This window comes from Nipponia nippon, unplaced genomic scaffold (assembly GCF_047370975.1).
Source record: "Nipponia nippon isolate SJK-2023a ecotype South Korea unplaced genomic scaffold, ASM4737097v1 scaffold_5, whole genome shotgun sequence".
Lineage (NCBI taxonomy): Eukaryota > Metazoa > Chordata > Aves > Pelecaniformes > Threskiornithidae > Nipponia > Nipponia nippon.
The window spans coordinates 88236033-88259771 of record NW_028262369.1 but is presented as its reverse complement, the minus strand read 5'-3'; the positions used below and the strand labels follow the sequence as shown (position 1 = coordinate 88259771).

The window sequence follows — 23739 nt, the reverse complement described above, 5'->3', positions numbered from 1 at the left end:
CTGAGCCAGGCTCCTGAAAGTAGCCTTTGAAAAATATACCCCCATCTGCAACGGCCCAGACTCCAGTGCGCATCCAGGAAAGATCTTTAAGCTAATCACCATCTTTAGTTAAAATAACAACAAAAATCACATGGTTCCTTATTTCCATTCCAAATCTGGCTTCACCTTCCAGCTATTGGAGATTACACTGCATGTATATACCCTCTTAGTCAAAACTATACGGCGCAACCGGTACAAATCAGCGTTGGGAGACGATGGTGCCTCCTACCATCCCTCTTGGGTGGGAGAAGGAGTGAAGCAAGGTGGATCAGCTGGCGTTGAGAGATATGAATTACACTTCCTACACCAGCTTGGAGGAACATGGCCCTGAGTAGGTGTTGAAAATTAATCTTCCCCTATTGAAATGTGAAAGAGACAGACAACAGCATGGCTGCCTTAAGGTAAAATTGTTGAGAGTTTATGAAAAATACCACCAGAAGGTTTCCTTCTCAATTAAACCATAATTATCTACATCCAAAAAAGATACGCCTCCCTTCTCCATTGTCAGATGATCAACAAAATTTCGCCTTGGGGAGGGAAGAGAAGTTGTACTGCTTTCCCTCACACTCTTACCCCACTATGGAAGACTTCATACTTTGGATTTAGCAATGAAAATGCCAGAGAACAGAGGTTAGGTGAAATAGCTTTGAATGTCCAGCTCAGGAAAACAGCATAGCAAGCAAATTTCCTAGGATGCAATTTGTATAAAACATCAGCAAAATGGATGCAATGCAAAGAGAACTTCCTAAGAAAGGTACATCCCAAAGCACCTAGGCTTATGGGGCAGGGGTGTTAAAAGCAATGGTGACATTGGCTATTACTGTGAAGACACCTATAAAAGCGAAGTATCCAGAAGGGATACTATGCAGAATGCACACTTTTTGTCCAGAATCAGAGCAAAAGTGCTTACCAGTTGAGATGCATTCACCTACTTTGAAATGTGCTGGGATGTTTGCTAACCACAAGCAGGCAGGACCCCAGAAGACACCTCCACCATCAGCACAATACCTCAGTATCAAAGCGATGGATTCATTTATTAATAACTCAGAAAGACAGCATCACTTGCCAACTCACCATCTGAAAGGGCACAAGGAACAGACAGGCAGGCAAGCAATCTTTCACTGTAGGTTTCTCTGTTCATTATTTGCCCTTTAAAGTAAGTTCTCTACCTTCCACAGGATAATAAAAATTGAAGCCATAAAGTACTTAGGAAGATAAACTTGATAATGAAAACTCTACTGGTAATGATTCACGTAGCAGAGATACTGTAAGGCACTTTCCAAATGAGAGCCCTGCACCGTATATTAAGCTTATCCAGGCAAGGAAATTAATTTATTTCAGAAGAAATAAACCTGGTGCTTAATTCTTAAAGCTAATTCCTACTGTTAACCCATCATTAGAGGCAAGCGCAGTAAATCTATAAAAATAAGTTACGCTTCACTCCTATCAGACCTTACCATGAGAGTATTAAGGGCTTATACATACACCAGGGTCAAGCTTGCGGGAGGACAGTCACTCACTCTGCACACTCAGATGAGGACTTTCACTGGACAAAAAGGGTCAGCTAAAATTACAGAAGTCCTTTAAAAGACCACTTGGAATAACTAAATAATCTACAACAGATACCCAGAGAAGCGGAGAATGAGGTGAGTCTCCCTTCAGCTGTCCCTTGGCTCTCCGGGAGCCATAGCTACTCGTTTGTGGTAATCTCAGTTAGTCAGTAAAGACTTTTTAGGAGAGAAGGGAGGCAATAGTAATGCGAGAAATGAGGCAACAAATCCCCAAAGAAACTAATGTTCCCTTCACACCACCTGCCACACATTCACAGGAAGATTTTTTTCCTGATTGGAACAGTCTTTGCAAATGTCTTCTTTAATAGAGAAACTAATTGCTCCCTATTGGAGGCGAGCATACAGCGATGCATTTTGAACAAACGCCCCAAATTTCACAAAACCCAAGTATCTACAGTTCAGCTCCTTTCTTTCTTCCTTTACTCCTGTCCTGCATACTGCTCCCAATACCCACAACTGCTAGCAAGTAAGTTGTTCAAAGTACACACCGTGTCCCCAGAACAGCACCATGGCACAAAGCACGTCGAGATCCAGCCCGAAGGCAAAGTAGCCACAAACGCCCCGAAAGTCTGGTTTTGCTACTCTTTCTGTTATGAAGCTGAACCAGAGCAAGCCAAGGCTCCTCCCTTCAAGCCCCAGCATGGGCTGTAACCAGGCTGCAAGTCATCAGCTCTAGCCACGATAATCTTGTCCAAGCTGTGTGCTCACCCAGGTGTGGCAGATGGGGTTTCCTAAACTTGGGGCCAAAAGCCTGATTGCCTGCCACAAACCAGGGAATGCCGAAGGCATTGTCCAACTTCCTTCGTGTTAATCAAGTCTTTGCAACGTTCAGTTACGATACACCTTCCCTACCCCAATTCTTGCAATATTGGAGGATCTCACAGTCTGGACGTGGCTCACTACAGAAAACTCCCATGGCAAGGCAAACGTTACGTCCACTTCACAGACTGGAAACCGAGACAAATATTTAGCGACTTGGGTCACGATTGTACAAATCAAAGCAAGGCAAGGAACTAAACTTTCACATCTCCAGGCCAAGGCTGTCACTTTTATCACTGGATTGTCCTTTCTTATGACTTTACCCTGCTCAAAGAGCACAAACTGTTTCAAAAAGACAATCTTCTTACATGAGCTGTGTGCTCTAGTATCTAAAGACCAACACAAAAGAAACAATGGACTCTGTCATTACTGTCCTCGCCCTTTTCATTAGGTATCCTATCAAGTTTTACTGCACGAGCTAGTTATTAGGATTTTTATACTCTCCACGCTCCTATTTATATTAAGTACCACTAAAAACCCACATTGATTTTTATTTTTAAACCCTCAAGAAATGTAAGTGGGATGGTCATTAAAGGAAAAATTCATGTCAGGTTCTTCATTTTCCTGGCTTGTTGCATTTTCAAGAACTCCTGTTTTAATGTGTGATTACGTCTCCACTGAAAATCATTGCTGTGATTAGTTTAATGAGGCAGGTCATTGCACTGGCAGGTCATTGCACTGAACTGTTTACACTCCCTGAGATTTTTGGTGATATTCAAATACATGTAACATCAAGCAACATCCTCTTGTAGACTTAGGTGCTTTTAAACATTGATGAACCCAGTCTGAGTGTCCCAGTCCTCCCCTCTGAAATCAAGTCAGAATTTGCTCACTTCAGTGGAAGCAGATTCAGGAGCCAAGAATTCACCTGTTTCCAACTCGTTTATATGAAGAATATATCTGTTCCAGGAGCCTGCCAGTAACATACAGCTAAAAAGTACATACACACAATGAACAGAAAGTTGGCACAATTTACGCTTGTCCAGGGAAGCATTTTATTATACATTCCATTAAAAATGCATTAAGACAACATTAAATTTAGGCACCTAAGGGATGTAAAGAGTCAGGAAACACAATGCTGAAACTGAAGCAGATCTCTTCTCTTCACTTACCTATCCTGACTCTTAAACAGCAACATTCATCATCTGAATGCCCTTGCACAACAATTCAATCTTTCAGTGATGAGGGCATTGCAACAGCCCATCCTGACATCTGCAGTGCTTCAACCAGATAACCTAACAGAGCTAGGTACTGCCTAGGACCTACATAATGGTCCAGAAAGTTTGCCTTGTTCAAAGCTTTCTTTAGTTGCTCTAAGAGCAAGGAGAAAATTTTTGTGGGGCCTAGCAGGAACAGGATCGAGCCCACAACAAGCACCTTGACACATCCAAGTCTCCTTCTGTATCGTCCCCTGGACTAGTATACACAACTATACTGCATGGGTATGGTCTCTGCCAAGCTTCCAAATACACAAATACACGACGGGCCTCACACACTACAAACTTCCAGTAATCCTTTCAGGCTGCAGCCAAGGCAGCACAGAACTGCTGGCCTTTGTTTTCTTCTCTGACTACAGCATCACTGAATAACGGCCACAATTGTTTCTAAAGTATTGCCCATCCCATACAGAAAGTCCAATTTAAAAAGCAGAGTTCACTCCTGAGGTCGGATTGTCAAAGTTTATAAAGACCTTTCAGGAAACTCTAAAGCAAACCCTTGACTGAGGGCTACATCCTGCCAAGCTTTCAGCTTCCAGCTCCCTGCCGTCTCGCATAGCTACAGCGCGCTTTGAAAACACAGCTCTTCTCTGCAATTTCTGCCATTCAGTAAGCAATTCTCACACAGAGTTATCTTCGACCAAGGACTGATCCACGTTATACAACTGGAAACAACGTCAGAGTGCAGACATGGAGGAATACTGGAGTAGATGCTATTACTGCTGCTGCTGACGCTCCTCCTGGGAAGCTACCTGATAGCCCTCCACAAGGATACCAGCCAGATGCACGGCTTCTCTTCAAAACACCCAATTTGGCTGATGCCAAGGCTGAGGCCCAAAGGTAGACCTTTGGTGATAAGAGTATTATCCACCTGAACTAAACTGATACCATCAATAGAGACAAGCAGAAGCTTCTTAAAACGAGCTACCACTAAATGATGTCAAATAAATTAAGGGGATTCCTAGCACAGGTCTAATAAGAACAGCTTCCCAGCTACCTATTGCTTGTCTTTATCCTAGAGGCTGTACATCTGAAGGCAGATGCCAAAAGCTCTCTATGTAGCCACTGAACACAGTCAACATTTTATTTTAAAAATCACAAGTGTCAGATATGACGGGGACAAATAAAAATTAAAGGATTTTTCCATCCATTCTACATTCAGTGATGCTTGCTGTTTGGATAACCCATAAGCCTTTAACCTCCAGTTAACTGGTGCAACTGCATTGGTTTACATTTAAAAAAAAAAAAATCCTTGATTGAATCATGAATTAGCATGGAAAAAACTTAACAGTTTATTTATTTATTTATCACAGGCTGCCAATGTTAGGCTGCTGCTGACCTGTGCTGGAAAGGCTATTTTTTCAGACTGCACAGTAAATTAATTCTTCAGCCTTTTTAACTTGTGGCCTTTCCGTTGAGGCTGCCAACAGACGTACCAATTAGCGCTCACTGCAATGGTAACTTGCTTTCTTAAGGAACCAGTGGGTGTCTGAAAGAGAGACTTATTTATTTATAGTTGTAAAACCCAGTTTGAAAAAAAAAAAAAAACCAAACCCAGATTTGATTTTGTGCGCACATTTTGGGTTTGCTTTACTTTAAATATAAAGTGAGCAATGGATTCCTACATCCTAATCTCACCACATGCAGCAGGAAAAAACAAAAACAAGTCCACTGAAACCAATGATGGTGCGCTGGCAGGGAGCGATCCAAGTCCGCTGCTTGCTTAGAAGCTGGAGGCCTTCATCTTGTATTGGGCTAATTGGCTGGCATTCTTAATAACGAGTCCACAAAGTGGCTTAAAACCTTGGGGTTTTAATGCACCAGAGGGAGGAGGAAAAGAGGGAAGGGTGTGAAAAGCTGTTTTTCAAAGCTAAATTGATAAAACAGCTCCCTGTGCAATTAAAAACCTGCAAAGCTGAATAGTTGGCTTTGGAAAGCACCAACTGTGTAATTTATTGGGCTGGTTTATAAATGGAGAGAAAATATCCGAGGACAGGAAAGGAATTTCACAGATATTTCAACAACACATCAGAACTATAGCGCATTTTATCATCTCAAGATTTATTTTTGCCCTCCCTTCCATTAGGGGGGAAGCAAGTATCAGGGCTGCATCTCCAAAGCAGTTTCCAAGAACAAATTAAGGGGGGGAACCAAAAACCACAAACCAAAAACACCGCTGCATTTTCCCTGCCTTCCCTCCTTATCAAGGGAAGAAAACCATGATGGCTCCAATATCCCACTAAGGGTATTAACATTTTTTTCTAACTTTAAGTCCTGCAACTACAGCTTATATGAAGTCTCTCAAGAAGTCCTATGAAGAGGGCTTGGACAAAGACAGGTTTAGCACGAATTTAAGCTCGTGTACAAGGAAGAAATGTTGCAGGAAGAACATTTTAATAGTTTAATCCTTTAAAAAGCAAATGCACATTCACACTAACAGTACAGCCAAAGCGCCTTTTTCCCCTCTGTTACCTCTGCCAGCAGTGCTGGACCACGGACTTTGTTATGGCTGATGGAGTCTGAGGTGGGGGAAAAGCAACCCCAGGCAACCATCAGAGATGACTGACGACCACCGCTCATTAGTAACAGGGACTACTCAGGTCTGTGTTTGCTGCGGGTACCCAGGGAGGCTACAGTTCATGGTGGTGCCAGGACATTATTCTACACGAGGCTGCAGGAAGAGGAACGCTTTAAAATGTTAGCAACGTCATTTGTGTTAACAAAACATAATGAAATGTAACTCCTGTGAATGAAAAGCAGGCACTTTTAGAACCCATTTCTGAATTGACTTTAATTTCAATCCTAGACTTTAAACACCCTTCAGCAGCATTTGAACTGACTTATCAGCGACTTGGTTAGGCTTATTTTGTGCAAGACTCAGATGTGCTTTGGAGAAAAATGCTGCAAAAAATTTAGAAAGGGAAATTTGTGGGGGTTTTATTCCTTTGACAAAACCAAGTCAGAAAGTCTGCAACCTGCACTAATTTGGCAAGTATTTTGGACAGAATTATTTTTAAAATTGCATTTGACTCAGCAAACAGTTTGATGGGGAAACTGAAAACACACACAAGGGCTTTTTTTGTGCTCAAGTGACTCAGGAGCATTTTAAGTCCCAGCAAGTCCCCATGCCACTAAAGCATTTAACAACACTTGACTGGCAGCATAACCCATATTTAGAGATATTCAGAACCCAACTGTCATCTTGGGCATCTAAATAAATTGATCAGCTGTAGGCACAGATATCAAGAAGCACATACAGACATGGAGTCTTTATTCTCATTGCTAACAGAATACTATCATTTTTATGTTATGGTACAGAAATAACTTTGGTTGGTGCGATACATCTTCTGTTACAGACTGGGAAATAGGCCTGGTAACACAACTGCGATATCTTGTGTTAGCAAATATGATCAATCCAAGCAAAAACTCCAAATCCTTTGTGGGAAAGGGTCATTTATTTGTTCTTTTGTATAGTGCAGGAGATCTCAGTTCATAACTGAAGTTTCTGGGTACAACAGCAACACATAGAAAAAACACTTCAGATGTCTGCAAGACTCCAGTCTGGATATATCCAGGATAACTCTATGGTCACCACCAGCAATTACAAAATTTCAGCAAAATGCTTGAATAAGGAGCACGACACTGCACGTTCTTCACACGTGGCCGGTGAAGGAGAATGCCTTCAGACTCCTGGCTAGTCGGGTCGTTGTTTACCTATGCTAAATATTCAGATTTATTGAACATCCTCTTAAGGGCTTTACAAAGGAGTTTCAGAAGGTTAAAAATCCTGCTTCATGTCCCTAGTGACCTACAAAACGAAAGCAGGATGAACTCATCGTGCCCACCCACACTCACTCACGTTTCTCAGGGCCGGCAGTAATGACTCGAAGCAGCACATCTACCGTTTAATGGTTGTGCTAAATTACTGCAGAAAATGTATAAGGTCTCTGATAGCAAGAGGTGCAAGTTGCATGCTGCAGACCTTCCTGATGTGTTTAAATCACACGTAGCTGCTCTAGTTGAACCAAGTTATGCTAGGCTGCACTGAACACAAAATGCTGTGATGCCTTTAATTGGGCTAGTAAGTGCAACTGATTGTAAATAATTATAGTGTGGTCCTCAGGGATGATCATGAGTAGCCACAGGCATGAAGACCCAACTGGCCACATTCATCACAGTGCCTAATTCTGCAGTTCACAGGTATTTACCAGGGATGTGTTTGGTTCAGCTTTATCTTCAGCGCTTCCATTTCCCTACACATCTTTTAATACACTCTGTTAATGCATTGGCCATCTGACTATGCAATTAAAGCATCACTGAAATAATTCTCCCTCTAGTAAAAGAACTTCTCATGAACACAAGATTGATAGTATGCTAGAAAAACTCCAAGTCACATGTGTGCTGCATGGTGACACAGGGTTGTAAGTACTTGCTAATTCCAGGCCAGTGTTGAAATCTCCTTGCTTATTCTTAGTTACACAGAAGTATATCCTGAGTTCTGGGCCTATTTTGTACATCTGTTTCAACTTTTTTTTTTTATTAATACATAATTTTTAGAAAAAAAAGTTTCTTATCCTAAGCTACCAAGGTTAAAACGAGTAAGATGTCCTCCGTTTTTACTGCTTCTTTTGCTGCAGTAATTGATCTCCTAATATTCATAAGGTGACTCCATTAGCACATTTAAGAAGTGCTAGGAGAAGATCTTTTAATCATGGAGATAACTGTTTATGATAGTTGTCTGTCATTAATTAGTTTGCAAGCCTTACACTCTCTGCTGAGGATGCCCATAGAGAATTCTTACAAACACAGATCTTTTACACATGTACAAGCTGGATTCTGCACGTAGGCATACCACTACCTCCTGAATATAAATAAAATGCCCCAAATATTCAAGTTGCATTTAAAATAGAGTTCTTCTGGCAGGGAACATTCCTTATCCCAATTCTGAGCAGCTGGAACATGTTATCAGGAGATTGCAACAGCCCAAGTCAGGCATTTGATTTACTTTTAAAACAGCATTTGCCAAAGTACTGCTGCACCTTAGCACAGAATGCCCCTTAGTACAAAATATACCTAGCTGGAAGTGCTCCTCCTCTCCAAATAGGTCAGGCAATATTGTTACCCCTAAGATTGTATTATTTGTGTTTTAGAAAATATTAAAAAAAAACCTAAAAAATGAACAGAGCCCTGTTCAGATTTATAACTAACTTGAATTTACTATAAAATTTGATCGTAGTTGTGTGTATTCATCTATTTTTAATCTGACTTCCTAAAGGAATAAGGTTTGCAGCACCAACCATTGATTTCCTCCCCCTCTTCCTCCTCCCAAATAGATGACCGGACTCATTTGCCCATTTACAAACTCAAAAAACAGCAAAGCTTTCAAATTACAGCTAAATCTCTGTAAATATACAAAAATCTGGGGTTAGAGAGAGAGGACACTTATCCCTAACCATTGTGCACAGAGATGGAAAGGAGGGAAATTCAGCAGTTACATTTCTGTTTGGCAGCTGTTGTTTAGCCAAACCAGCAAGAGCACAGCTCCCCAGGAGCAGCAGCCCGTGCTGTCGCTTGTACACCAGGGTGCATGGAAGTCTGGGGGAAGGAAGGATTTGGGTAACAAAGGATAACTCCTGAGCAAACCAGGCTTCATCAGTTCTGCTACTTGTGTTTTGGTTTTCAGACCAGGCGTTAATCTCCGGTTCCACTTTCATTAATACAAATAATCCAGTGAACACAGCGACAAAACAGCAGCCAGTCTCCTGCTTCAGCAGATCAAATCCCTAGACACTCCATCAGGCAAAGGAAGTTCATTATGGTATGTTTTTCAAATGAGTCTTATGAGCAGACATTCAAAAAACGCATTTTGGAGCTAACTCCTGCTGGCTTAAAGGGAAGAAGGATTTCAGCCTCCATGCCACGACCCTCTGTTGTTCAGCTGTGAGCACACAGCCTGCCTCTAGAGCCCTAACCTTCAAATCTATACCAGTGAAAATGAACATCTCGCCCAAGTGCAACTGCCAGCACGGCAGCAAGAGGAGACAGAAGCTGTGTACCACCCAACGTAGCAGATTCAAGCCTGAACCTTCCATTGCAGACACAAAGAATTGGTACAACCAGCTACATAGCTGAAACAACTTATATCCTAAGCAAACAAAGCGGTTAACGCGCTCTTCCACCCAACAGCGTACAGGAGGATGACGTGGCTGGAACAGCTTTCTGAAGGCAATACCTCTGGGCAGCCCACTGCATTTTATTGCTCAAGCTAAAACGTCAAGTCACGAAAAAAATCATCCCAATGTATTCTCAGTCAAACAGTAAGTAGTATCACTATCAGCTCTGCATTAGTTTTCAGAAGTCCTGGGGACTTTCTGAACTTAGATAAAGTTTTAGCATACTTCAGCACAATACGTAGTGACCATCACCCCTCACATTTCTAGGGAACAAAGTGCAGCAGAGGAGTGAAAATGCTCAAAATGACACATCAGCAGCCATGAACAAGGACTCAGGAGCTCACGGTTCTCAAGCTGAGTTGCTCAATCAACCAGAGTTCTGCTTTGAAAGCAAACAACACAGAAGACGAGCTGAAAATGGGAAATCATACTGTAAAATGATGAATCCTCAGACTATTTAAGCATCATTACACTCTTCGGTTATGTTTTGACTCAGCCTAGAAAGCGCCTCTTCCAGCAGCACATCTCTGTCCTAAACTTGAAGTCAGCAACTTCACAAACATTTCATGCCTTGTGTATTTAACAATCATCACAAACAAGAAAAGCCTGGACTTTGAGTTTACAGCTCTGTGAAATCACCATTGGTTTTGTTAGCAAGCATTTGGCTCAGGATACAGAATAGAAAAAAAAAAAAAAAAAAACAACTCACATGGTGCATGGAACATCACTAGCACAGATGAATGATCTTTTATAAACTTGTCGAAGTCCTCATCAGTCAGGTGATAAACTACATTTTCTTCATCTGCCCAGGGAGTCTCCGGAGCCTGTGGCTGAGGTGCCTGCGGGCTACAAAAAAACAGACACAGCTGAAAAGCAGCTCTCTGGTGCTAAGCAGTCATTTTGTCAAGTCGGACTGCAAGGAACCACTTTGTGCAGATGTCCGTATATGTATGACATACTAACCCTACTGAACAGCTTCCATAATTGTACCCACACAGAACTCATAAACACTGAAACTCAAGATAAAACTGGAGGAGCAATAAAAAAAATCCACAAGAAGCTCATGAGGACAGATCAGCAATGGAAGGGGATGGAGCGAGGAGATAACCAGACTGCTTGGTTATTACATTATAGAAATCAGATACATTTTCTGTTACTCTTTTACCCTCCTCAGCAGGATGCTCCCTTTCTCACCAGCGTTCACACCCTGTAGTTCACAGGAGCTATTGCAAATGAAAGAAAAAAGTAGCGAACAGAAACAGCCAATCTAGCCTGTCACCCTGAATACTGACAGCATGATTAGGGCTGACAGAGAAAGAAGAGGTACAGTGTTGGGACCATGAGCTAGCTACACAGACCATTTCCCCAGGAATATAAGGTTTTACCCTGAACAACCCTGTGACCTGAGAACGCATCGTTATGTCCTCACTCGGCAGTGGGCTTGTAGGCCTAATTCAGCAAAGCTACTCAACTGCACGCTTAACCTAAAAGATAGTGAAGTCAGTAGAACATGTCACTTATGATTGCACATGAGTTTAACCATCTTTGTTGGATCAGAGCCAGAGAGACTGCTCAAAGACACAGTGGCAAATCTGGAAGCTGAACCCCAGCTCCTCTGGACCAGTTCAGTGCTCATCATCCCACTGAACAATTGTTCTTGGCTTTTATTAATGTACAGTAAAAAGAGAATTTAGCAGACGTGAACTAAACTATGCTAATTGACATTTTATTTATTAAAGCAGCATTCACATAAAGGACACCCAAACATACGAACATTTGGAGCCAGACTTTGAAGCTCTTTTATCCTTGCCAGTTGTAGTAATGAGTTCCAAATACCCCCCAAAATTCCCCAAATTCTTTGGCAAAGTACACGTCTGGATGTGACCCCATCTCTGGTGAAAGCAGATTTACTATTTTTGATTAAAACGTATTATTGCATTAGCTGCCTGGAACAAGGAATGGCAAACAGATGATAACTCGTTTATCCTGCCTTGCTCATTTCTAGGCTGAAAGCCTAGTTTGATAAAAAAAAGCAGTAGAGAGATACACAGATTCAGACAGCAAATTCTGTTGATTTAAGCAATGGGTATGATCCAAGAATATTAAGCAATCCATGCAAAACTGTGATGCACACCTCTCCTGCTGCTTATATGATAAATGAATCAAGAAACAAACATCAAAGCAAAGATCGGAGCTGCACTCAGCCAAGCAGCCAAGAGAGAAAAAGAGGCAGGTCTCCATCCACAAGAGTTTACTCTCTACAAGCTTAGCAGATAATCAGTTTGCCTGTTACCAAGCCTGTAAGAGAGCAATACTCTGCAGGTACGCTGGCAGCATGAAGGCTTTCCAGAAAACACCATGGCACTTAATGACTTTAGAAGGGGAGTTGGGCTGAGTAGGCAGAGCATGATGAACACGGACACAGTGGCTACAAAGCACTGGGAGAACGCAGTGTTTAGCAGGGCCTGGCATGACCTATTTCAGTAAGGAATTAGTAAAGCAGGGCACAGGATGTTTATTCAAACGGCCCAATTTAAAATGCTGTGCATGCTAATAAGCCTACACAGGAGCTGGTAAGAAGCACCTCAAGGCCTGGAGGAAGCAACAAGCAAAATCTAAAATGTCATTTAAAACTGAGACAAGGCACATCCAACGCCTGAAGACCAAAAATAGGATGACAGAAGTCTGGAAGAGTTATCAAGAGCTAATTCAATTAAGAACAGAGAACAAATTCTTGATTTAACTGAGTAGCTGGTGCTAAGGGAGGGCCCGAGAGGAGTCCGTAAAAACAGCATGACAAACTAAGCAGCTATTGAAGGCAGCAAGAAGCTCTCTGGCTTGCCTACCATCCAAGCTGATACAGCTGTGTATCCGATTTAAAAAAAAAAGAATTCTGGTGTGTACAAGATAGCATTGCTCGTGTTAATAATGCTGTGTGTTGGAGTAAGGCTGTGATGGTTTCTCTCTATTACCTCATTACAACATCTGAAACTCTGTAAGACAGTAGTCAGTGTCTATTAGGAAGATAAGAGAGGTTAAGTATCCATAAGACTGATGCATTAGCACACTTCAGCATAAGAAAGCAGCACCTTCAATAAGTAGTAAAAGAAAAGGTGTTGGAGCCCTCCAAACTAGCAGCTCTTGTTCTGAGAGGAAAGAACATGGAAACCATCCTTTCAATAATTTAAATAATTCTAACCTTCATTAAGTTCTATCACACCCTCCTCAAAACATTAGCATAGATCACACACTTTCAGCACTTTATCAGTAACATTTAGAGGGAAAAACCAGAGAAGGGGGAGAGGGAAAACAGTTGCTTTTCTGCAGTGTGTACCTAGTGTCCACAAAAAATAGGTCATTTCACATGGCTCAATGTCTGCTGGATTCTCTTTCGAGAATCTATGATGACAGCACATGCACCCACAGTATAAAAACACATTGGCTTTCTTCGCCATGGCCTGCCACGTACACTCTGGTACTGCTGTGCCCCTGCTCCGCAAAGCAACCTCTTGCATCAGAGCAACTTCCTGACACGATTATAATATTATACTATTCTGAAATATAGCCTATACACCCTGCAGCTATCTAATTACACTCTTTGGCTTTCCTAAAGCCCTTGCCATACCATTTGACTACTTGTACTGCAGATTCCTCAGAGTAATATAATATTATGCATGTAGCAGATTTACCCCGTATATGGTTTTAATTGTAACACCAATTACTGGCAAAATTCAAGTATGCATAATTTCTCAACGTGGTTTCCTTAAAAGTTGTACTTATTATACAAAACAGGGGCAAGAAGGCTACGACTCATCATCTTTTGGGAAACTAATAAGCATGCACTAACACTTAGTGAGGACAAACAGCTGTCTTTAGCTCCGGACTGGTGAAATATCAGCCAAAGCCCACCGTGGCTTGTTAGCAGAGATTATCATTGGAAAGAGCTTGCAGCTGTTCTGCTTTGCCTCCAGTAGCTGTGCTCACTTGCTGTCACAGCACTGATATAAAGGCACTGCATATTACAGGGATTATCTGGATATTATGTGGGCACACAGGGGGAAAAAAAACACCACCTCAAACATCTAATGTTTCACATGTGGTAGCCAAGAGATAACCACATCCTTGCAAAATTGAAAACCATAATAAAGTGCAGGTGATGAAGTCATATCCTTGCTCCAAGGGCTGATCATCTCCTCGGCATTGCTGGAGTTGCCATCTTGATCATTCATATCTGAAGGCTTAATGGACTAAATGAGACTTAAAGAGTATAGCTACATTCCTCCTTTTTGATCCACCGGGCAGTACTCGCCTGCAGTGTTTGTACCTCCTGATACTAACAGGAACGCTGCTGTCACTTCATTTGTGGGTTCCCAATCCTGAAGCACCTAGCCTACCACTGCTGAAGACCCTGGGCTGCCTGCAACCACATGCAGGTCCCCAGCATAGGCCCACTGGTACAGTAAAACACATTTATTCCGAGCCAATTTTGCTAAGCCGTATTACCAATATCAAAACAATAGTTTGCAACTGTCTGTTCCTTCCCATGCATTTGTTTCATTTTATTAGCTTCATTTCAAGATTATTTCCGTGGCTGCAGCAAACAAGGGAGGGTTAGAAAGATGACATAATGCCCAAGAGCCGGGGCTAACTGCTAACGGCACTTCTCCATCACCAGACTATCTCAGCTCTCTCCAGCTGCTCTATCACAGCTTCACTGACGATGTGCTGATTTGCACCAGCTGAAGAGCAACTATACGTACACTCACACACTACTTCTGTTTGTCTCTCAACTGCTAGTTCCATAGGCTTATTCAGCCCCCAAAATATTTATAACTGCAAATAGCTCTCTTTAGATAGGACAAGATGCTTTCAACACCACTTCGTGTCATGACAGGAAACACAGACTTTGTAAAAATGACTAGCAATCTGGGGTGCCTTGATCTCCTGTTTGTCTCTGCAAGACACTTTAAAGGCTCGAGCTAAAGGCTGAAGAACCAATGGGAACTGCGCACTTGGTATATACATTTTTAATAAAACAACAAAGTTAGACCTTTTGCAAGGTATTAAGTTCAGGCACCCAAGATCACTGGAAATTTAAGCTGGCATTTTTAATGAAGCTGAGATCTGCATATCTGCATTTATTTTGGTCCACAGACAGTCTCCTATTACCGATGAAATGCAATTGTAAAATGCAAGGCATGCATACTAAAAACCAAACATTAGGCAATCTGTACTAGTTTAGCCAATCTCAGCGGGGTAGTTTTCTTTGCTCTTCTGAGCAGAGGGAATGAGGGAGAGATGGCTGTTCCTAAACCATTACATTCTGTAAATAATGAAGAGTACATAGACAGTGGAGTGCATGAAGTTCAGTGCCTTACTTCTTCAGCCACTCTGCTATATCTGCCGCGGTAGCACCATAGTTCTCAAAGTGGAACAGGAACTTTCCTTTCCTGTTAAAGCAACAAAACAAGGTTTAGTCCTTGCCCTGGAAGATAAGAACATGCAATTATAGTTGAGTGTATGATTTCTAAATTAGTAGCAAAACATAACTGACTCAAAATAGCAGATTGTAGGATATCCCCGAACATTGTATTCTTCCTTTATCCTTTCAAATTCAGCAGAGTAAACATTCATCCCCGCAAGAACCTGAAAAAACAGAGCATAATTGTATTGATTCTTACAATACAGCAGGAACATTACAACTTTTTTTTTAAAGAGTTAAGTAAAAACAACTAAGCTCTAGGCAGACTGATTTCATTCATACTGCTGTAAAGCAAGGGAATCTCTGTAAAAGCAGTGAAGTTTTTCTGATTTTATGCAAGGGAGAACAGAGCAATATTTGAGCTTAGTCCACAGAAAGCACACACCAATCAGCTTGTCACCTCCTCCTTGCTCGGGAAGTGTCTCCGTTTCTTTTTATGTACCCACTAACAGAAATACCCAAAGGGAATTCTCTCAATCGCACTACTCATGCTCTCTTTCCGTATTTGGGTTAAGCTACAAGCCTAACTGGATTTTTTTTTTCTTCTTCTGCAAGTACGTGGCTTAGTTCACACCCAAACATTACCTAGGACACAGGAAGTTCCACCCTCATCTCTCTGGTTTCCACTCCAGCAATGAATTTACAACCTCAGCTAATGTCCAGAAGCTGTAACCAACCAAGCACTGGCGTTATCCCAGTTCAAAAATGCACTTACTGAATGGCAAGGGGAAATCAGCATTATGTTGATGTGAAAGTAAAACATGCCCTATTTCCATAAGCCCAGGAAATACCACAGAGCATTTATAGGCTTTAAATGTGTTAAATTACCTGACTGGTAGGGTACAATGAGAGTTAAGAGCTAACCTTGTCCTACAGATATCAAAAGAGGGGCACAGAAGCATAGTAACCTTCCAGACTAGCAAGTGAAACAAAAAGTCTCTCCTTCCCTTTCCTTACCTCTACCCCAACCCATCCTCCACCTCCAGAATCCTCCACCCCGAGCTTCACGCTCAGGGCTCCTACAACTTATCCTGTGCCCTGTCCAGTTGTTTTCCAGAAATTTCAGAAATTTCTGACCTGAAAATTTGAAGATGGGACTGATTCTGAATTTCTGTGGGTGTGGGATTCACATGGAGGTCGTTCTGTGACCAAACCTTCAAGCAGTGAGTTGCTGAGATACCACTTCATGATTAACTTAGCTTAATGGCATTGATGGCTTAAATAATTTTAGCAGCAGGGTCTTAATCCAACCCTCCCCTCTTTCCCCCTCCAAAACCAGGATTTTCTCCTTCCAGCTGAAATACCACATCAGAATTTAATACCAGGTTCCTGACTGCAGCAAACTGCACGGACCAACCAAATGTGCTCAGAGCCAGCATGAAATAAATCTTAAAGCAGAAAATCCTTGTTTGAAAGTCAACCTTTTCTAAGAATGTGCTAGAAAGTCACAAAAAGATACTTTGTTTTCTCTCCCCTATCCTGAGAAATGATAAAGGAAAGCTAACTGAAAAGAGTACAGAAATGCGGTTTATACTGACTGGCCAAGTCTCTTACTTTGAATTTTCCTTGTAGTTCCAACAACCAGATTGACTTAATTCATATGAGATTATCGAGACCCAATTCTCCCCTTCCCTTACTTTCTAAGGGTAGGTAAACGGAATAGGATCAACATAGTGGTTGCTTTATAAAGTGAGAACCAGGTTGAATAACTAACTCCTTCATAAACATCAGTCTACCAGATTTCACATTTGCCGTGAACTTTCAGAGGATTTCCTAGGTTTTAAATGGGCATTCCCAGCCATTTCAGATACTCTGCTACAATTTCACTGTGTCCACCCAGCCTGCGATGATTGATACAAGTCGGTAACTTGGATTCATTCTGGCATTCATACATCATATGAAGCATAATTAGCAAAAAGCCTATTACAATGGGATTCATTTTTAATGACAAAAATAACAGCTTTCGCTGGCCTATAATGACAGAATTATGTAGTATCAGGCTGTCAGGGACCATCAAAATACACCTACTACCCAAAGCCATATAACTAAGCTATACCTAAGCTGCTCCTGCCAGATGTTCAGCTAATTTGCTTTTAGCAAACGACTCAATGACCCTGACTTCAATTTAAGTCCATTACCTCTTGTAACAGCCACAGCTGACACTAAGGTCAGTTTATTCCTTTCACCTCTGCAGTGACATTTGACATATTTCAACACTTATCTGCTCTCCACCAAGCTACCTATAACCTAAACCGACTCTGAACCTTTCCCAGCTGCCCATGTCTCCTGGGCTTCTGACAATCCCTGTTCTACTGCGATCCCTCCCTTGCTTCACAGTTTTCGTGACGGGATTGCTCCAAAACTGGTACCCCACAGCACTACTTGAAGCCTTCCTAGAGCCAAGTTTAATGAACAGATTAAACAAAGGCTTCCTTTATTTGATATCTGAAATAAGTGTAGGAACTTTCTGCTTCCGAAGTCTCATGATTTTTACCAAAAAAAGACTAGCACCAAAGGAGGCAAGCACTTAAGCATACGCTCAAGCTGGTCTTTACTGAGTAAAGCACTCTGGCACACCCATGAAGTCCATGGGCCTTAAGGAGATGCTGAAGTGCTTTGCTGACCACCAGTTCCTCCCTGCACTGGGGCCATAGTGCATCGGTGACAGTCACTTGCCAGAGCCCACCCTACCCACAAACCACAGGAATCTCTCATGCCAAGGATAAAATAAGCCATCCTCTTCTGATTCAAAGCCCCTTTTTTCCTTCTGCACTGGGTGTAATGGAATTGCAAGATATAAGCCAAATATAACACTGAAAATGCCACCCTACCTTCCTCTCAGTAACAGTACTGGGACAAGAAACCACCAGTCTCAAGAGAACACAGCAACCAGCGACAGGTACAGTTCACCTTTTCATTTTTATGACCTATTAAACAGGCAATACTGTACTTCATTTTCCTGCTATATAATAGCAATAATCACTTTTGAGCCTGGCACATCCTGACAGCTAATGACAGGTCAGACTAAAAGGCCAAACCTTGAGCTCATCCAAACCAATCATAAACTTTCCAGCGAAGTCTGATCTGGGGGTCAACATCGCTCTAAGGTACCCACGGATAATTTACGATGAGTAAAGCGCAGTTAACTTTAAAAATGGCAAACTGTGTACACATCCCACTCAGGAATCTAGTTAGGTCAAATTTAGATGAACAGACTGATTTTTGTGAAAGACACGGGTGGCAGTGGCATAACGGGACTTTCCTCTGAACTGATCCTGCACTAAAAACACTGCAGTGCACAAAGCACCCCTGACCTGAGCTGCATCAAGCACAGGCACTGCCAGTCTCAGAGCTGTGCCACAGCCCTGTCACTCAGCTGTGCAAGATTAGCCCAGATCTACAGAAACCATTTCCAAGCGAGGAAGGAAATAATCAAACTAGAATAGATCTAAAGTTTAAATTCTCCAGTCTGAATTTAATAAAACGAGCTGCACGTGGACAAAGAAGGGATAATTGCAGGAGAACACAGCGCTCTGCAGCATGCCTTCTCTCTGGCACTACCTCTGTAGGTGATTCTTTACATTCCTAATTCCTGCCCACCCCATGCCTCGCAACGTACCCACCGTGCAAGACAGGAGTGCCTTCCCAAAGACCGCGGTGCACGCTCCACCGAGGGGAGAGGGCATTAGAGTGCTGCCTGGCTAGATGAAAACACTCTTGAAAATATCTTCAAGGGTTGTACTGTGTCCTACATAAATCTGAACAACTCCCACTCATTTCAGCCCTAAGCAAACAAGGATTTAGAGAAAATACTTCTGAAAAACAACTAGTTGCAAGAACGTGGGGGAGTCTGACAGTACTCGGTGCTCATGAGCAGCAATGGCCAGAGCTGCCCTAGAGATGAACCGCAGTGCTTCATCTTTTCCTCATCACATGCCGTCCCTCCCGAGGAAATCTGTAAACTCGACAGTGAATAATCCAACAGGTAGGATCAGACCAAATCCAGCTAAAGCCATGAAACAACAATACTATTTCTTTGTCACTCATGTATTTATCATATAAATTATACATTAAGCACTGCATAAAACCTTGACTTGAGAAGTGCCTTCAACTTGCTTAGGAGAGATCAATACGCCTTATTAGTACAAACAGGTAACTAAATTATTGTGACTGCTGTTGATGGATTTTATTATGGTCAAAACTTATTTTCATTTCAATCTGGTATGAATGCTAACTTTGTTGACAGAGCTATATTAAGACTATAAGATTTTATTAATGCGTATGCTTACTGGCTAAGAGGATGATCAGTAGCCAACGTAAGGAAATCCCCCTCCCACAACACTGTGATTGTCCACTAAAAAAGTGGATTAATTTTTACTATAAGGGCATCCACCCTTGATCCCTCTATGAAACATCAGGCCAAAAACCTGATCAAACCTATTATGGCAAACATTTCATTATCTTTACCAACCTGAGCTCAACAAACCCACAAATTAGAAGCTAAACATAAAACTACATAGTATCAGAGCCCATTTTTCCGTGGAAAGAACTACACCAGAATTAAAGGGCAAGTGAGTTAACACCTCATTCTCCAAAGGTTTAAAAAGAATAAAAACCAAGAGAGAGAATCCTGAAGGGATCTGAAACAGTCATTAATTTCTGTTTTGTTTCGACTTGCTTCAAAATTCCCCACCTTGCTAAGTATTTGTGGTTTTAAAGACTCAAAAAAATAAAGTGTTATAGGGATTTTTTAAATTTTATATAAGTCTTATCTTCTCACTTACATATTTACCCTTCAGTTCTGTGGCTGCCTGCTGGTAAGATGGCATCATTCTCTTACAAACACCACACCCTGATAAAAAAGAAATTATGTAAGTAATACGCCAACAACTCCATTCAGACTGTTCTACAGGATCTATGTTCCAAAGCATAAGAAACTACATTTTTTTATATACAAAAAATTTTAAAACAAAATTCCTTATCTATTTCACTAAATAATTATTAGATTATTAGTTTCTAAGGATGTTAGTTCTTGTTACATACAGCTATTTTTGCATGTTTTTCATGCTATTCATTTTCATACTCATTTCTCATCCCAATTTTGGAAAGAGTAACACCATCTTATATTCCTCAGGCTCTGAGCTGAGCCCAGAGGGGAACTTCATATGAAACTCACATTTCAAAAGTCAATGGAAGATGTCATGCTTGCGAACTCAAAAAAAAACCCAAAAAAACGCAGCTTTGTGCCTTTCTGGTCTTTAAGGGAAGGTACTTCAGATTCATCCCAGCTTAACAAGTCTTTGAAATTCATTTGAGACACATTTCCTAAACACATTAAACAGACATCAAAAGGTAAACAGTGCTCTGTTAATTGAGAAGACATAACTCGGAAGCAACAAAAGCCCTTGTAAGATACAGTAACTATGCGCTGCGGAACAGACAAACAGCAAGTGAGGAAGACTACCAACGTATAGCTGGAGCATGTTAAGAGCGTTTGAGCTGTTTGATGACGCTCTGGAGTGCTAAGCAGATCAGCACTAAATCACCTTGTAAGCAGCAGGTTTCACCCTTGCCAAGTAAAATACGTGCATGCACATTGGAAGGGGCGGGAGTGAAGACAGCGCGAAAGAAAAGAAGCTGTGGCCAAGCACTTCAGACACTTTTTGTGGAAACTCTTGGGTCCATCATGGGACAGCAGTCAACATCTCTATTCTGGTGAAGAGATGAGAGTTTTGAAAATATCTTCCAGAAAGGAGGAACAGATTTTGAAGCCAGTGGTTTAGGATCACATCATCATGCCTGGAAAGAACATCCTTTAATCGGAGGAAAGCGAGCTCTCATTTCTGCGGTCTTTCCACCTTTGATCTCTCTGCTCAAATTGCCAGTGAGGTTGTTAAATTAGTGCTGGTCAAAATGACAATTTCTTGGTGGGCACGGACCACTCATTTGTGGCCCACTGAGGTCTTGCAGCTTCATGCAAACCACTGGACAGACATCAAAAGATACCAGTTGTTAACACCATCTGTATCCTCTGTTTCTTCTCTCTTCAGCAGCCTCAGGCCTCAAACTACCCCAGCTATCAATCTCTCTCTCTTCCCCTCTTCAACCTCTTCCCGCTCCCTTCTGGAGCACCGGCACGTACCAGCCTCCTCCACCCAGCCATCACCCCTACAGTCTTTCCGTTTTGCCTCAAACTTGCTGCTCCCAAGCCCACTTCAGTACAACCTCTCCTGCCCATGCATTTCTGGGTTATACTGTTCAGGACATTGTCAAGCCACATATATCCCTATACAGGCATAAAAGGGTAACCTCGAAAAACTCATTTTCTTCTGTTCTTTCTTCTTGTATTTTGACTCAAAAGCAGGGGCTTAATTAAATGCATATTAGTGTTTCCACTAGTTAACACCTCCATTTTTAAAGCCCTGTTTTCAATGACATTACAAACAGCTCCTTTTTGTTGCTCAATCCAGACCGTCTCCTGCAGGAGTAGTCTTCGACAGTTAACTACAAATAAATCTGAATGCCTATAAGTATACCTAATTTTTCATATTTAGTGCTGTCTGACTTTATAATATAGGTCTGAAAGTAGAGCGAATGGTCTCCAAATGACAGGTAATATCTTCTAAAGCAAGCATGCCTTTGCTCTGAGTCATTTTACCCAGACCAAGCATTCCTGAAATATTAAAGAAACTACATTTAAGTTTGCAGTCGCTTTCATCTCCCTCTGCGCTGGTACGTAATGAAAGAGCCCATTTCCTATGAATCTGCCACAGTGAATCTAAAGCCCCTGCTTCCAACAAAGCAGAGAAATAATGCAGCTGTCTTCCCCATAGCTTCCCAGACAAAGCCTCTGATGTCCTCTCGTGCCAAAGACCTCCCTGACTCACCCCTTACAAGTAAAGAAAAGCAGAATTTCCTTTAGTGACCAGCCTTGATTTGCTGCTAGAGTTATGAAAGGTAACACCTGTATGTAACGAGTAACTTCAACTGCCCAAAGACAGTATTTCAATGCAACTGCTGGATGTATTCTGTCTCCAGTAACAGGAGTAAGAAAAGAAAAATTGGACAAGAACCAAGTCAGAAGGTCTCGTGTGTTAAATAAAAGATGAGGGAGTTAAGAATTGCAAAATCAGAGGGGAAAAAAAGAAAACTTACAAGTAGGCTTCCTTCACAGCAGTTTAGAAAGCAGCAAAAGTATTACAGCACTGAAGACTAGCAGGTGTTTTGCCACTTCAAAAGAAGAGAAACTGGAAGGAGGAGGGTTTCTGGGGGAACGGTTCAAAGAGAACGAAGGGTTAGATAAGGCACATTTCAGGAAGAGACTCGGTTGTGGAAAACAATTATTCATGATACAGGTAAACTGTGAAAGCACTCTGCAGCTGAACTCTCCCCGAAGGGGCGATTTACAGGCAGAGCAGGCGTATCATCTCCCGCTGATGCTAAGGTGGTAGCGCTGACTGGGAGCAACCACGTGCCATGCCAGGCCATGCAGGACCATCCTGCTGTAGAGTCTGATGGCATGGAGCTGCAACTAATTTAAAGGAAAAAACATTCTCTCAGTGATGCATCAAACTAAGTCTTGGGCAATTCTGGCCACCTTGGCAGTACTCAGATAAGACCAGAAAGGTAGAATGGCATTTCAGGCAGTAATTACAAGAGAAAATACACTGAGAAACACCACATAGAGCTGCCATGGGACACGGTTTTAAAGAGAATCAGCCAGCAAATTGCTAGTGGTGCCTAACATCAATTTCCCTATCAGGTCAGCGCTGGAAGGCTTTTCTGGCTTAGGTCACATGTTCATTCCTTTCTCATGGCTCCCCTGCTTTCCAGCTGAGCAACAACTCCAGCGCAACACTATCCTGTTTGGAAGAGCTGGAAAGCCTCTCACATACCAATCACCAGGAAACACAAAAAAGCAGTTGTAAATCTGCAAAATTAAGGAACAAGCAGCCAATGCAATGACAAGATAGCAGCAATACAAGGTCAAGGTCACAAAAGAAATGCAACGACTCCAATGTGCTCTTCTCTTTCCTTCCTGCCCCGCCACCGCCGCCATGAAATCCCACTTGTATTCAAGTTACTCCTGCCAATGTGGGTAGGAACACCCAGGGTACCTCCTGGATGGAGTAGGAAAGATATTCCTGCTCCTGACCACTGCACTGTTCCCTCTGCCTGCAGTTAGGGAGAACAAATACACTGGTTTTTTTCCGACTCCACAGTCTCCTCCAGAGATCTTCTGCTTGTGTGGAACCAGCTTGTCTTATGCTATGGCCCAAACTGCGAAAGTAAAAAGCATGTGCAATACCCATTTGCACTTACAGCTCCGTACAGGCCAGAGGGCTAGGCACTCTCAGATTGTATTAACACTTAAGCACTCAGCATACAGTGTTTCTGTCTTGTACAACACAAATCTAGAAATGACAATGGGTAAAGAA

The 23739-nt window shown here is 42.0% G+C and overlaps 1 protein-coding gene across 1 annotated transcript in view; it reads right to left on the bottom strand.

Annotated features, from left to right (window-relative positions):
• The window catches only part of PDIA5 (protein disulfide isomerase family A member 5), a 103987-nt gene that overhangs the window by 42405 nt on the left and 37843 nt on the right, over window positions 1-23739 (bottom strand). Inside the window, exons 8-11 of the mRNA XM_087733982.1 lie at window positions 20086-20153; window positions 15374-15465; window positions 15198-15269; window positions 10529-10665 (exon numbers count right to left, since the gene is read on the bottom strand). Coding sequence (XP_087590108.1) covers window positions 10529-10665; window positions 15198-15269; window positions 15374-15465; window positions 20086-20153 — 369 coding nt within the window. The remainder of the gene's footprint in view (window positions 1-10528; window positions 10666-15197; window positions 15270-15373; window positions 15466-20085; window positions 20154-23739) is intronic.